The sequence below is a fragment of the Myotis lucifugus genome, unplaced genomic scaffold (assembly GCF_000147115.1).
Source record: "Myotis lucifugus unplaced genomic scaffold, Myoluc2.0 scaffold_5, whole genome shotgun sequence".
NCBI lineage: Eukaryota > Metazoa > Chordata > Mammalia > Chiroptera > Vespertilionidae > Myotis > Myotis lucifugus.
The window spans coordinates 19,316,095-19,332,787 of NW_005871053.1; the positions used below are offsets into that span (position 1 = coordinate 19,316,095).

At 40.3% G+C, this 16,693-nt stretch overlaps 1 protein-coding gene across 1 annotated transcript in view; it reads left to right on the forward strand.

The window, feature by feature from the left end:
• Nucleotides 1-16,693, forward strand: part of PLA2R1 (phospholipase A2 receptor 1) — a 100,706-nt gene that overhangs the window by 61,536 nt on the left and 22,477 nt on the right. The window contains exons 12-17 of the mRNA XM_006083223.3: nucleotides 4,534-4,736; nucleotides 6,505-6,650; nucleotides 11,154-11,238; nucleotides 13,672-13,804; nucleotides 14,374-14,409; nucleotides 14,877-15,034. Of these exons, the coding sequence (XP_006083285.1) occupies nucleotides 4,534-4,736; nucleotides 6,505-6,650; nucleotides 11,154-11,238; nucleotides 13,672-13,804; nucleotides 14,374-14,409; nucleotides 14,877-15,034 (761 nt within the window). The remainder of the gene's footprint in view (nucleotides 1-4,533; nucleotides 4,737-6,504; nucleotides 6,651-11,153; nucleotides 11,239-13,671; nucleotides 13,805-14,373; nucleotides 14,410-14,876; nucleotides 15,035-16,693) is intronic.

Below are 16,693 nucleotides of genomic sequence, written 5' to 3' on the forward strand. Positions count from 1 at the left end.
AGATGTCTGTACATCTATGTAAACCTTTGAAATCACTATTTTGCATCCATCCCAAACCCAGGCTCTGTGACAACAGCTTTGTGTTTCTAGATCTAGATGCCCCTGCAGAACAGGCATATTTCATGCTCGTGGGATAACGCCAGGGCACATTTACCCCAACTGTCCCAAGTCAGGGGAAATCTGCCAGTGACCAGGAAAATGGGTCCCAGTAAAGGAAGGCTGATCTGTTTTCTTGCTCAGAGAGAGGAGTAGTAAAAAGCATGCCCAATCAGCCGATAGATAGGCCAATCCACTATAAGGTTCCTCAGAAGTCTGAAACAACTACCACATAAGTGACAACAAGCTCAATCTGAGCACCCTTTGGTACTTTATATAATTACTAGAGGCCTGGTGCATGAATTCGTGCACCAGTGGAGTCCCTTGGCCTGGCCTGTGGGATCAGGCCAAAACCGGCTCTCCAACATCTCCCAAAGGATCCCGGATTGCGAGAGGACACAGGCCAGGCTGAGGGAACCCACCAGTGCATGATCAGGGCCGGGGAGGGAAGCAGGAGGTTGGCCAGCCTGGGAGGGACTATGGGAGGGCTCCCGGGTATGTCCAGCTCATCTTGCTCAGTCCTGATCAGCTGGACCCCAGCAGCAAGCTAACCTACTGGTCAGAGCATCTGCCCCCTGGTGGTCAGTGCACGTCATAGTGAGCAGTTGAGTAGCCTTAGCATATCATCAGCATATTATGCTTTGATTTGTTGAACGGCCAACTGGATGACCAGATACTTAGCATATTAGGCTTTTATTATATAAGATATGAGTAACTGTCATACAAGGTAAAGATGTGGTCATAGATATTCAGGTAAATGCTGTAGCCACACAAAGAAGAGAACATGGCCAGGGGCATGAGAGGGAGCTCCATGGAAATGGAGGCAGATTATCTGAGGGGAAGATTCAGTCCTTCACTCAACAACTACTTATTGAATTCCCGCCTACGCTGTACCTTAACATTGTCTCATAGTAGATTCAAATAAATCTGCTTTGAAATTCTAGAACAAGTCCTCATTAACTATGTAGACTTAGGCAAGTTAATAAGCCTCTGTGCCTCCGGTTTTCCATTTGCAGACTGCAAATACTAATATCTGCCTCAGATAGTTTTTGAAGTTCAACAGGGAACGGACCACATAAAATGTCTAGCACAGTATCAGGCAGATAGACAGAACGCCTTCCCTGTCCCAATGGCTTCACTTTTCTCCATGTCGAATCTCAGAGGGAAGACAGGGGTGGATGGGTGGGTGGGAAGAGATCAACCAAAGAACTTGTATGCATATATGCATAACCCATGGACACAGACAATAGGGTGGTGGAGGCCTGGGGCAGTTGGGGAGGGGGGGCGCTCAAGCTATAAGGGGTCAATGGGAGACAAAAGGGGACATATGTAATACTTTTAACAATAAAAAATTTAAAAAACAAAGATAGATAGATAGATAGATAGATAGATAGATAGATAGATAAAGGCCCAGCTACAGTTCCCTCCTGGCCCTGAGGTATTTGGCCAGAGAGGAGGAACGTGGAGCCTTTCCCAGCTCAGTTCATCTTACATGGTGAGAGAGCTTTGCCAAATGGAAGAGACTGGGATGGTGAACTGGAATTTCTTAAAAGACTGGAAGATTTTCCATTCATGTTTGAGGAAGAGAGTGGGGGAGGAGGGTTTGAGGGAGGGTAAGACAGGTTAGGATAATTAGTTTAAATGTGAGCTTGGCCACTTTGGAATAGGGTGATAGTTTTTCTTCTCCAAAGGGACAAGCAAACGAGTTGTTGAATTTCAGAACAATTTCTCTGGGAGAAACTACCCTTATTTTTTGGCTTTGCAAGCATCCCCACAATATGTGATTATAAATTCAGTTTATACCTGCCTTAGCCCAGTCTCCCTTTATTACACCACTTTACTGCTTCTTTGGGGCTGAGATTCTAAAATTTGGGTCAAATGTTCCATTAAGTTAACCGCTTTAGAATAGCAGTAACACTCCTGAAGCACTTCGCATCTTCATAGCCGTTCACAGACATCTCTTCTCCACTAATGAAGATGAGTTGAGTATCCATAGTATCCAAACCCAAAGCTATTTAATCACTGTCTGATGGGGGAAAGTAAGGCAAAATGCAAGGCCAACAAAACAGTACATTACATTTTAAACTTGCTGATTCAAGCTTTATAAAAATTCTTTGAACCTGCAGGCAGAACTTATGCCACAAAATTCCAGCTTCTTAAGGAAAACAGCCAAAATAAGAATCTCTAAGCAACATCTTAGGGGTGGGTGTAGCCCTTGATATTTTGGGGTTGCCTTTTAAAACATTGTTTCATTTCATTTTCATTCAAACCCACAAGAAGAAAAGAGGTGATTATCCCCATATTCTAGATAAGCTTTTTTGTTTTGTGATGAATATAACCTGTTTAAGTTTTGAGTTACTAAATGTTTGTGCTGGGACTAGACCCACCTACGGCTCCAAGTCAAAGGCTGCTGGGAAAGGAAGGATGGAGGAAACAGGTGGGAGTGCATGGGTCCCTTCCTCTTTCACCAGAGCAGCCCTATTAGTGTAAGACTTTGAGCTTCCATGTGGATTCCACAGTTCAGTTTCATCAGAATTTCATCATACAGAGCATGCGGCATCTCCTTTATTGCTCATGACCCTGCTAGATTTTGAGCTGCATTTTGAAACTGCGTTCAGCAGTACTGCAAGGCTGCACACACGGGAGGTTGTGGTTACATGCTATAATCTCTCCTCCTTGTCTGGTCCCCAACATGCCATCTTTAACACTAACTAGCTGTTCTAGTCAATGGAGCCCACTAATGGCCTTTCTGTGGACCAGCTTTCTCTTGACTTGCTTTTATTCTGTGTGAGTCATACTAATTATGTTTCCTTGTTTAAGACGCGTCATTTTCACCTTTGCAGGTCTGTTTGATAGGTCAGTGTGCACGCACACAGGACTGTGAGCTTCTTGCAGATGGGTGCTGCCTTGTTCTACCCAGCGTGTACCCTTATTCTTTCTCTAGTTTACACTCCTCCATTCTTTCAGAAGTTCTTTGTGCAGCTTGTCTTTTTTCTTCTCTCACTCTTCCTTTTCCCCCTCTCTTTAATCTTTCTGTCAGCATAAAACAACCAAAGGTAATTCCCCTGTATCTAAAAAAATGAAACCACTCCTTCTGAAGGGAAATTAAGCAAGACAAATATCTAGTACTGAGTGACTACATTTTTTAAAAGCTCCTTTAGGTCCAGAGTCATCACAAGTCTTCAGATGCTTCATCTATAATCAGTTGCTTTTTTTATATAAGCACTCCTTGAAAATTCTTTTCTCTTTCTCATCCTTCAGAGCTCAGCTCAGATGTTACTTTCTGCAAATTCTTTACTGATACTCCGAGGCAGATTCCATCATCCTTCTGAAGTCTCCCACAGAAATCTGGACACACGGTTCCTATAGCACTTCCCACATTATGTTGCCTGCAATTAAGCATTTATGAGTCCGTGCCTCACACTAAATTAAGAATTGGGTTTTGTTTGTTTTGTGTTGTGTTACCCTTCTGTCTCTCACAGCTCACATACAGCCTAGCCTGGTATATACTTGTAGATGCACCATTTTCTTGTTGTTGAATGTTGATTTAATTAATTAGATGATCACTCTGGATTTAAAAACAAAAGCTCACTCTTTCTCTGTTTTTATTTTGTTTTTGGAATGGGATTATCTTCTACGATACACTGAAATTCGAAGTGTACTTTTTGGCTTATGAGTTATGTGGATTTGATGACAACTTTGAGGATCTTAACTTAGAAATTATTTCTATGGGAGAAAATGTTTTATTTTTCAATATGTTCAAACATACAGATAATAAAATGCAGTTTTGTCCATAACTAGAAGGCCTTTTCCTTTTCCTGAAGTCTGCCCCTACTCCTGCCCCCAGAGTTTCACCCTGCTTTAGAATTTATCTCATTCTCTACTCTACCATGGTTTACAGTTTGGTTTTCTGTTGTGTCCCTTGCAAATACCTTGAGTCCATCACTCACATATTATTTCCTGCTCAACCTACTTCTCAGAGGATACACACTATACATTTTTCATTGTTGATTTGTCACAATGGCATCTCAAAGCACAACATGCATACATACTCAAGAAATGGTGAGTTAAACTTGTTTTCTGCACAGTTCAAAATTCAATAATTCAATGTAGAGGGATGTTGGTGTTTGATGAGATGGGAGATATTTCAGTTTCAAGTTGGAACAGCTCCTAGTTTTCCATCATTTGCCATCTGAGCTCAAAATGTCCAAATTTCAAGCTTCATCGTCTCTCTTCTCTCACTTTTCCATCTTCTATTCTTTTCTCCGGGGAGGATGAGAAATGAGATAATTATGCCAATAAAGCATTCTTTTTCACCTTTACTGTTCTTGTCTGGGTACTTCATTTTGAGATGTCAATTATTCAACACTCTAAAGAGGTCTTCTGAGCACAAAGTGTTCTAGTCGAATGATGTTAAAGTGTTGCTTTCTGCTTTAGGCTACAGTGGTGGCTGTGTTGTCATGCGAGGAAGGAGTCCACCTGGCCGCTGGGAAGTGAAGGACTGTACGCACTTTAAAGCAATGTCCCTGTGCAAGCAGCCAGTGGAAAGCCGGGAGAAAACTGAGCATGAAGAGAGATGGCCTTTTCACCCCTGCTATTTAAGCTGGGAGTCAGAGCCGGGCCTGGCCAGCTGCTTCAAGGTGAGGTCAAGGTTACATGGGCATTCTCAATTGGACCAACATTATTTCAGTTTTGTCCATGTATCACAAATTCTTTATTCCAGAACAGTGTTTGGCACACAGGGGTGCGCTTGATTAATATTTGTTAACTGTCTCTATCATTTCATTTGTAGTCCAAAATAATTTTTAAGATAAAAGAATGACGTATCCCTGGTGACACTGAAGTCCTCCTCATAAGGATTGATATCGGGTTCCCAGTCACTATTGTTCTGGGTATGAAAATGATGTAATTCCATATCATGTGTAAACAAATGAATGAAGGCCTCATTACAGAATACTATACTACCATCCTGCTGCTAAGGATAGCTTTGCAGCTTGCCAGACACCTAAAGATAAAACAAATTAATACACACAGTTGATATGTATGTGTGTGTATATAAATAAATGTTGAAGAAATGTCTTTTTGCAAAGCAGCTTTAGATCTTAGATTTAAATCAGCACCTACAATCTTCTTGTCAGAAATATGTATTTTTGAAATTGGATGTTTTTGTTTGACGGTTTTGTCTTTGGTTTATTTTTAAATAGAGATTTCCAAAATCAAGGGAGAAAGCTCTCTTCTGGTATGTGGGCATTTCTATAGGTGGCATGAAATACCTGTCAATGCACTCAATTTAAATATTCATGTGTATAATCCTACATTAATTTCATGCAATAATAGGCCTAGAAGTGACCTCACAGAGCAATAAGTTGAACCTTAGAAAGCAGTAAGCTGACGCTAGCAAGATGAAGTGATTTACCCAAGATCACAACTATGTATTGACAGAGTTGGAATAAACTCCTGATCTTGTAACTCCTTTTTCTACTATCTATTACCCTAACACGTCAGCAAATGTCTGGTGTGTTTGATGGGCATGATGGTAGGATTTATTAATTTAAAGTGATTTGAGAAAAGGTTCCCAAAGGAAGTGAGTTTTGACATATAATTTAAAAGATGGAAAGGCTGTGCTATGGTCCACAGGACTGGGAAACCTATTCCTTCTGGTCTCAGCAGATCAGAGCCTCGCGAAGGCTGGCACCAGAGGCTCAGGCTTAGTGTTGGGCAGTTAAAAAGAGGAGGTTGCAGAGGCACTGGATCCAGAGCTCTGAGTCTTAGATCCCTCATTCTTGATCTTAAATAAAATCAAATGCAGACCCTCCATTCGACTGACTTCTTCCTATTACTGTGAGGACTTCTGAAAAAAAAAAAAAAAAAGGACAGTTGAGAAACAGCAGAGAATTTAGGCACAACTAAGACCCGAAGACCCTAGAATTAGAACTGCCCTAGGTCCCGGGTCTCATTTTTCATTTCTTGCCATGGGTCAGCCAGATTCATGATCATTCAGCCAATTCTAATTTGTCAGAAGGCAATCTGGAGGGACAGAAATCCATGGGCTCTGGAAGCAGGGAGTATTGGGTCTAATCCTAGCTCTGCCTGTTCGTAGCTGTGTGACCTGAAATTTGTAATCTGTCTTAGTCCGACTCTCCTCATCTCTTGACAAACATTTAATAAGGGACAAGTCACAGGAAATTTAGGAGAAAAAAAAGAATCCTCATAAAGTTGTGAGAATAAAATGAGATAATGGTTTTACAATAGACACATTCTAATTCAATAAATGCTATTTCTTCCTACTGGCTCAAGCTTTAATAAAGAATAATGACAACAATTATATTACTATTATTTCCATGTCCAGAATCAAATAGCCTTACCTTTTCTGTGACAGGGTCAACTCTTTTTTCTTTTACTATACAGGTATTTCATAGTGAAAAAGTATTGATGAAAAGAACATGGGGAGAAGCTGAAGCATTTTGTGAAGAATTTGGAGCTCATCTTGCAAGCTTTGCCCATATCGAGGAAGAGAATTTTGTGAATAAGCTTTTACATTCAAAATTTAATCGGTAAATACTTGTTAATTTTTGAAAATTACAGTCAAATGTTCTGTCTCCCAGTAATGGCTACTTAGGAATGAGTATCCCTAATATTAGTTTAAAATCTCAAGTTGTTTTAAGCCTAAACCCCATTCGTTTCTGGATATGAAAGAAAAATATATACATATAATTTTATATGTATATTGCACCAAGTTCTCATTCCATAAAACAAAGAACAAAATGACATTGTTTTGATATTTGAAATCTTTCCTGTGCCTAAAATCAGAATTTTAGAGCTTCTCTGCCAAACTCAGAAATTTTCTAGCTCAGTGATTTTCAAAGTGCTGACTAAGAAGCAGGAAGGGGCCTAGTAGGCAGAGCTCCTGGTTCCTTGCTCACTGACTCACCAGAGCAGCTCCAACCAGCTCCACTTGTAGTTATTTTGTATGTAATCAAAGTCCATGTAAGATTTTGTTTGAAAAAATCAAAGTCCCACTGATTAAAAAATAAATAAATTCTAATCCAACCCTTATTTTACATTTGAGGAAACGTGTTCACTTATCTGCGTCCATCTTGCAAATTTACAGGATGTTTGAATTCCATAGAGTTAGAAAGTTACTTTTAAATTGGAAGGAAGCATGAGTGATCTTGAGCTACCTTCCACCCACATGCGGGAATTCCTTCTACTCCATCCCTGGGGTCATGTACTGTCTGCATGATGCCTTTCAGTTTCAGAGTGCTCCTTGGGAGAAAGAAAGCCCATTCCATTGTTAAAGGCTGGTTTCCTTTTTTTTTTTAAATTGAATTTATTGGGGTGACATTGGTTAATAAAATTATACAGGTTTCAGGTATACAAATCTACAGTACATCATCTGTATATTGTACTGTGCATTCACCACCCCAAGTCAAGTCTCCTTCCATCACCATTTATCACCCCTTAAAAGGCTGGTTTCAAAGATCAACTTTCTAGTAAGCCAGAGCAACACAGATCAAGTCTAACCTGTTTTCAAATATTTGAAGACAGCCACCATGTTCTCTTTTAGTGAGTCTTCCCAGCTCTTGGCCTCTTTCTCTAGAATGTTCTTGTCAGTTCAGCACACATTTTGCACATATCTTCTATGGAAAGGGCACTGTTATATGCACAGCAGACTTGAGAATCTAATAGGCATGACAGACAAAATCCTGCCCCCAAGAATATTGTGGACTAAGCGGGGGTCAGGCCTCCATGGCTCTATGCATATATTTAATGAAAACAAGTTGACACCAGCCACTCTGCTCCAAGCTCTGGAAATCTGGAGTGTCTATGAAACACTTGCCTGAGTCGCAGAGAAAGTCCAGAACTGTTTTTTGAGGAACATCCTAGCCTTCCTTATAAGTTTCCTTTGGGGCAATCCCATAAGACAGTGATTTTCAACCACAGCACACTGGTGTGCCACAAGAATTTTTAAAATATGCAGTACCTGACTAGTCAGGGGCACTGACCTCTTTTCCCTTAGATTGTCAAATTAAAAAATGACAACAGCCAACACAACAATAGCCGTCCGGTGTGAATGAACAAAAATTGTACTTATTTTTTGTTAGATTGGAGATATATATGTTGGTGTGCCACAGAATTTTAGTAATTAGTTTATGTGTACCAGGAGATGAAAAGGATTGAAAATCGCTGCCATAGGAAGGTTAATATGTAATATCTAACAAATTATTCATCTCCAAAATCTAAAAATGGCCTTAAAAGTAGGAGTCTGACACTCTCCTCAATGTGTGTGTTATAGAGTACTCTGGTGAGGGGAGGAGGCAGATCTTGTGGTTAAATATGTTTGCAAAGCAAAGTACAATCTTGAAAATTTGCCACATACATTAATATTGTAAAGGCTTCTAGACGGAAGCACTTCCTCTGACCACAAAACTGTTGTGTGTGTTTTTAAAACACTTATCAACCTCCCATAGAATTTCTAGTCTCTGCAGGAAACGCTGACCTGAGGCCAGGATTCCCAAACCTGCTGATTATCACACTCTCTGGGACACCTTTTAACACAGAGCCCTCTGGTCTCACACCAGAGCTGCTGAATCAGATTCCCTGAGGTTGAAGAAAAGTTCAAGAAACTTCCTGGTGAACTGAATTGTTAGCCAGGGGTGGGGGCCACAGATCCAAGGGATATGTGATAGTCTCTGTTGTTCTAAGTTGCAACTTTGCTTCATGACTTTAGTCAATTGCAAAATACACATGCATACTAGTACTTACACACAGTGAGCTTTGCTGTATGAAACAACCACATGCAAACTGTAAGATCCACGTTTGCTGTAAGATCAAATATCATTTCTATTTACATAAGTTCACACGTTTGGAATTTCTAGATGAATTTAGTGCCAAGCACTTAGTAAGTTATTGATTTTCAACATCTAATCACAAAAGTTATGCAATATATGTTTTACTTTTGCCCTGACTGCCAGGGAGTTCAGCCAAATCTGATGCTTAGTTACAGCAAATAAACCAGTTCTCATTGTTAGCATATATACTTCCCCTTCCCAGGCACTGCTTTTCTGTTTCTATTTTATTTTTATATTATTATATGACATTATTAGAAATTATACCAGTTTAGAAATTGATGGAGAGAAAATAAATACCAGTTCTAGGAGCCAGTATATAGCAAAAAAAAAACTATAGAACGCTGAATTCAGTGAGGAAAGGAATAAAAAGTTATCCATAAGGGAGGGTAGTGTAGAATTCCAGCCTAGAACAAGGAGATTACCATACTATTTTTTTCTAAAATTGTTAGACTTGCCAAGACCGGTTTGGCTCGGTGGATAGAGCGTCGGCCTGCGGACTGAAAGGTCCCAGGTTCGATTCCGGTCAAGGGCATGTACCTTGGTTGCGGGCACATCCCCAGTGGGAGGTGTGCAGGAGGCAGCTGGTCGATGTTTCTCTCTCATCGATGTTTCTAACTCTCTATCCCTCTCCCTTCCTCTCTGTAAAAAATCAATAAAAATATAAAAAAATAAAATAAAATAAAATAAAATTGTTAGACTGAAAATCAAGGGGCATCTTATACAGGGAAGTCAGCCGAGGAGGAGCTATGCAGGTACTTAGCTGCCCGTATCTTATCAAACAGGCTTCCTCCAATCACAAGCCTCATTGTTACTGACGTCAGCTGATGCCGTAATTGGAGGTGGAGGTGGAGAGTGCTCAGATGCAACAGGGCCTGGAGTGTTCTGAGCCCATAAAGATGTCAAAAATAAAAAGATAAATACTGGTAGGCGATTGTCTTACTCTGAAAAATTCAAACTGAATGTAATCAGCTATGCACAAGAGCATGGAAATAGAGCTGCAGAGAGACAATTTGGACCTCCTCCCACTGAGTGTATGATCAGACAGTGGAGAAAACAGGAAGAACAACTCCTTAAGATGCCAAAAAAGAAGAAGGCCTTAAGAGGAAACCCAGCAAAATGTTTAAAATGTTGATTTCTTAATTTGGGGTTGGAAAAGTGGGGGGTGTCTTATACATGGGGGCATCTTATACACGGAAAAATATGGTAATATGACTGGCATAAAGGTAAGGCAGCCCCCTCACTTTCCCACTGTCTTAAACCTAAGACGTAATCATAGCCGTGGTGCGCCCCCCCTCCCCGCCCAGCCCCAGTGACCTCAGGTTTTCTAAGTCACATTTTACTGTCTTTAGTGTCATTCAGGCAGGGAAGCTGGAATATCTGAGAAAGGGGCTCCAGCATAGAGCATCTCTGCATAAGGAAAATACAGCACCTGTTGTGACTTTTGAACTGATAAATCTTGAATTCTCCAACACTGTTCTCAGAACACGAGCATAGTGAGATGGCTCGTTGTACAATCAGGCGTTCTTGCTTGCTTGCTTGCTTGCTTGCTTGAATCCTCTGGGGCGTGACGTGTTTGTCCTCCGCCTTATAGGAAGGAAGATGGTTCTCTGTGAGGCTTCTCGCCATGTCTAACCCAGTGGTGATGCTGAAGCTAACCCCCCATGCCTCAGGCTGATTCTCTGTGGAAACATTTCTGTTGGGATCTGAACAAAAACCCTAAACATGCCATGTGCCTTTTATTAAACAGGAGTAATGGCCATGAACCTTCAGAGAACACATGAGCGTGTGACAAAAGAGCCACAAATCAAAGCATCTCAAAGTAGTATAAATAGTACAGTAGAGCCAAGTCCAAAATCTCCTACCAGCTTGGCTCTCATGTGTTCCGGGCCTAATTGAAGGGTGTTGCCCTTCCTAACGAACATGAGATGCCATGTTCTCAACAGGGGCTGGCTTCTCCCCCAACTGCACATCACCGATGAGCACAGCACAGACCAAGAGAAATGGGAAGCGAGGCTGACTCTTCTCTCAGTTCATTTCAGACCTCAGGTTTTGCACATGGACGATGTTCTGACATGTTTATCTGACTTGATCAACCCGGCCCGCAGCATCAGCTGCTTCCTGCCCGCATCAGTACTGACTTGAGCCTTTTTCATACTGTGGTGAATTCAATGGGGAAGGCCAAGTGTCTGTTTCTTCTCTTCACAGGACAGAGGAAAGGCAGTTCTGGATCGGATTTAATAAAAGAAATCCCCTGAACGCTGGCTCTTGGGAGTGGTCTGATGGAACCCCTGTAAGTCTTTCCCACCCAGAGAAAAGTCAGTGAATTCAAAACAGGTGGCCCTGGAGCCACTTGATAGATCAAGCAAATGAACCTGGAAATAATGACCCTATTTCCCATGACTCAGACCCAAACCAGAAACTACACCAGACCTTCGTGCCAGAGGAGTTATTTCAGGAATGCCTGGGAAACCTTGGCCAGCCAGCTAGTTGTGAGGCCAGACAGTTTTGTAGGAGCTTATCCTGAAAAGGATCAAAATCTCCAGAAAGGTCCTCACACCATCTAACGTGTGAAGAGTCCCCAGCAAAGAAGCCACTGTTCTTTGAAACATCGTCAGGCTTCCTTTACCCCTCCCTCCCTCTCCTGCTCGGCTCCTTAGTGTGTGAATGCAGGACCCTCATCCATGCCACAAGGAAAAGAGCCAGTTTCATTTTATCTCCCTCTGAAAGGACGGAAATGCCAGTCTTAAAAATATCACCTCCTTCTCCGCCAGAGCGAGTCATTAGGAAAGAGAAAGAAAGACTTGCTTTTCGTCAGCTTCATACTCGTAAAACGCCTGTGTAAAGGAAAGGGGGAACTTACCACTACGTATTTTTTCGGGTTCAATGAGGAATGCTCACATTTTTCTCAAGAGGATAGGAGGAAAAGCAGGAGCAGTATCCCAGATTGAAATGGGGTCCATCCAAGGGCACAGGCAGAATCAAGTTGTTCGCTGCACCTGTGAAATGGGGAGGCTAGCAATAGCCTATAGCGAGCACTTGCTGCAGCTCCTGTTCATTGAGCTATAACTCCCTTCTCAGTTCTGAGCTGAGTGCAGTCCTGCCTGCATGGACTCATTCCATCCTTACAACAGTTCAATGCAGTGAGGACTGAAATGATTAACTAGTTTGCCTAAAATAATACATAGGAGAGCCAGCACTGGTACATGGGTTGCCTGCCTCCAAAGCCACAATATTATAATGTTTCCTCACATGGGTTGCCTGCCTCCAAAGCCACAATATTATAATGTTTCCTCGTTGGCAACATACCAGTAGCTAAACTTTGAAACAGTAACGATCAACAGAGAAATAGGAACTCTGCGTCCACAACAGAGAGAGCATTCAAATTTGTGTCAAGGAAGAGATATGTGGAAAAGCTATACGCTTACAGTGAGAAGAAAATAATAAAGGCATGCTAGTTAAAAAATTAAAGTTTCCACCCATGTACTGCTTCTTTAAAAAGGGCATCAGGACCAGAGAGTGGGAAGAGATCTTAAAGATCACCCAGCCCCACCCATCTATTTTGCTGATGAAGAAACAGAGGCCCAGAAAGCAGAAGGGGCATAACAGGATTGATCTGACCCCAACCTGACGTTGGGTGATTAATGTCAATATAGCGTTTAAAAACATGGAACAGAATAACAGATCTCAGTGGGCGAGGGCAGGGGTATTGGGGAACAGGAAGAGATTAAAAAGAACATATATGCATATACCCATGGACTCAGACAGTAGTATGGGGAAGGCCTGGGGTGGGGGTGGGGGTTGTGTGGAAGGGGACAAAAAGGGAGAAAATGAAAGACACCTGTAATACTGTCAACAATAAAAAAAAATTAATGATGTGTGCTCCATAGAGATTGAGAACACTCCATTTCATTTTAGTAAAACAAACTCATTAGTAATGGGAGAGAAATAGACAATTTGGTTCAGAATAAAGGAGACAAAGCCATGAAACAGGACACTGAGTCCTTCCTCACTCCCCACTAGATACAATGGATATTCAACCTCATGCTGTTTTCTGAGTCAGAGCTCACATATGTTTAAGTTAGATGAACTGTTGCATGACTGTGTACATGTTTGAAGAGGAGTACAAGTGATTTCAAAGCATTATCTTTTCCCCCAAAATTTCACCCTAATTTCACTTGTGGTTCATCCACTCTTCTACCAGATAGTCATTAAATCATTGAAAGTGTTGAGTCTTTATTGAATACCCCTGTTGTGTGATAATTCATGGAAAGTGTTGGATAGTTTCCTGATTCAAGCTAGTGGTGACTTAGAATTTAGTGATTAGAAACTAAAAGCTTAGTGTCTGTACAAAACAATCTACACCAAAGGTGAGACCCAAATCTGACAAGTCCCAGAGCCTCTTAAGTTTACTCAGGATCCAATGGTAGCCAGCCTAATCCTGCTAGTGAGGAAATAGTGCAAGTTCAGAAAGAAGCATGCATCTGCTTTGCTCATCTGGAGAAAGGAGTAGCATGCCTCTTTTTAAGAAAAGATCATCCTTAAGAAAAATTTCTAAAATTGGATTCACTTGTTCTTCACAACCTTTAACTGGAATCATATCCAGACCTTTCTAGAGCTTCCCCAAAGTCTACCACAGTTTCTTTACAAGGGTGTCTTTTATGATCTTTTGAAACTTTTTGTGGGGGAATCGTCATTAAGGAATAATGAACTTCATCTGCTGCAGGTTGTCTCTTCATTTTTAGACAATACTTATTTTGGAGATAATACCAGAAATTGTGCTGTTTATAAAGCAAATAAAACATTGCTGCCCTCGCACTGTGGTTCCAAGCGTGAATGGATATGCAAAATTCCAAGAGGTAAAAATAGTAACAAGATCTTTACTATATGTTTGCTTTTTAAAAATATATAGCATTTTCCCACGTGAAGAGTTACAGGGATCTTAAATGCAAGTATCTTGGATCACAACCAGTACCCTTCATGATGAACCAAACTGCACTATTTTAGCAAAGAACAAATCGTAGGGGAAATTTTTAAAAATGACACTAGTGCAGTATGCTACGTTAGTTAATAGGAAGTGAGGATAAATGACCATATCATATTGTGTTTTGCGAGTACAATCTGGAAGAAATGTCATGGTGACATTACAATCAAACAAAATTACTTGTCAAATGAGTGAGTGAAAGCACCTAGAATACTGTGTGACACACAGTAGGCCCTCAGCAAGTGTTCACATCCTTCCATCTGTAAGCAGAGCCTCCTCCTCAAGTATGAGAACTAACCATATTTCAAATAGCACAACATACTTGGTTTTTAAATGGTCTTTCAAAAGACAAAGTACAAAATACTGTGTTTAGAGCTGAAATAAGTCAGAGGTAGCACGTCTGTGAAGAGTGGTTACTCAGGGTGGTTTGCTTTCACTTTACAGATGTGGAACCCAAGATTCCTCCCTGGTACCAGTACGGTAAGAACTATCCTGGCAGTTCTTGAACTTCGAATTATGTGCTACTATATACCATTACTGTATTATTACAGTTCAGCAGTTGAGCCTCTTTTCTTAGTCAATCTAGGACTAATTTGTTCAAATTAACAAATAATCAGTAAATAATCAAATTGATAAATGTTATTAAATATGATTAATGACCAATATCATAGCTTAACTCCATTTTCAGTGCCTGTGATTTTGAAATATGCATCTATCCCAGACCTTTGAATACAAATGAAAGTTTCTTATATGAGACAGAACAAGAAAAGTGAGCAAGTTATATATTCATTCATGTATGTTTAAATATACTTATTTAAACACACAATTTTTTCAATGCTGAGTAACCAAATTACGAATTTGGGGTTCATTATGGCCTATCTTATTTAAGGCTGCACTATATTGGTCAATACTTTCTGCATTATTTGCATTGTTTATTTTTCTTTCAGATGAACCCTGGCTCTTTTATCAGGATGCGGAGTACCTTTTCCATACCTATGCCTCCGAATGGTCCGACTTGGAGTTTGTCTGTGGCTGGCTGGGTGGTGATCTCCTCACAATTCATTCTGCACATGAGCAAGAATTCATCCTCAGCAAAATAAGAGTGGTACTTGAATCCATTTAACCATAAGAAATTTAGAGCCAGCTCCTTCTTCTGTCCTTGGGGGATTTTTTAACTTTGACTTCAGACATTTATTAAGTTTCATTAAAAGCCATAGATTTTTGAGAATTGGTTTTTCCCTGTTATAGAGATAAAGAGAAAATAATGAAAACATGAGTTTACAATGTTGGTCAGTCATTTCACCCCTTTTATTCATTACTAGCAACAATAGTGAATGAGTAGAGTGTTATTGCTTTTATGAGGTTCATTCAACACATATTTATTCAGAGTCTATTCTACTAGGAACTAGGCTCTATCAGTGATTAAAATAGACCAAAACTCCTGCCATTTTGGAGATTATGGTTTAGTTTGGGGGAAAAGACTGTAATCAATACAAGTTAATAGAATCACACAGAGTTCTATAAAAAGATGAATGGATAAATGGCATGGAGGAAAATAAAGCACAAATGTGGGACAACGAGTATCTGGGAAATACGTGGCTGTTTTAAAGTTACAACAGTACAGCCTCAGCTGGGTGGTTCAATGGTTGGAGTGTCATCCTATATACCAAAAGGTTGCAGGTTCAATTCCCAGGCAGGGCACATACCCAGTTTGCAGGACTGATCCCGGTCAGGGTGCATAAGGAAGGTTGTTTCTCACATCAATGTTTCTCTCTCCCTTCCTCTCTCTAAAATCAATAAACATATCCTCATGTGAGGATTAAAAATGATAATAAAATAAAAAATTTTTAAAAGTTACAACAGTACAATATTTATACTTATAAGAGTATAATATTTTTAAGTTTGAAAAGTCGCAATATACAGAAAATGGTAAGGTGTGGTTTTCCATTTCAACTTAAGATAGAAAAAGACTACACTTACTCTTTTGAGGACCTAAGCTAATTAGAAATCAGCATATCACATTTTTATATTCTTTTATATGAAGAATATTGATGTCTTCAATTGTGGTTGCATACATATGCTAAAATTTAAAACAGCCATTTTTCGTGTTGGATTTTTAGCTTGTCCTGTGAAATTCTCTTCCATATCACAGGTTATGACGTGCCATGTGGAGGATCACCCTGCTATCACTGAGGTGGTAGTAAACATGCCACTTAAGATGCAGTAGTTACAATTTCTCTTTAAAGGCCCTGAATTGGGGCAGTGAGCAATCAGGCCGTGATTTCCACTGTTGTTGCACATGAGACCTCTTTAGAGTGAATGAAAGTGTCATGGGTCTCCCACCGAGTTCACAGCCAGTCTCAGTGGACCCATTGCAGAGCCTGACAATGGGATCTAAATTCAGCATGGATGCATACGTCCATGAAACAACACCTCAGGGATACAAAATTATCCTCACTCCATCTTGCATTGTCCTCAAATTGCTGATATGGCAGATAGCCATGCTGTTTAAGGAGGACAAATACCTGTTTATAAATTAGAATGTTAGTGAGATATGAGGTACTGTTTTATAATGACCTGAAATTCATATATATATATATATCTTGATGTGTATTCTCAAGTCTTTATAGAAGAAATGGAAGTGCAAATTTAAATATATGCCTTCAAAATAAGTTTTTAGCATATAAAATTGAGTTACATTTTACACACACAGCACACAAAACAATAAAGTATATTGATTTAGAAGTCTCAGAGAAATCCTTAC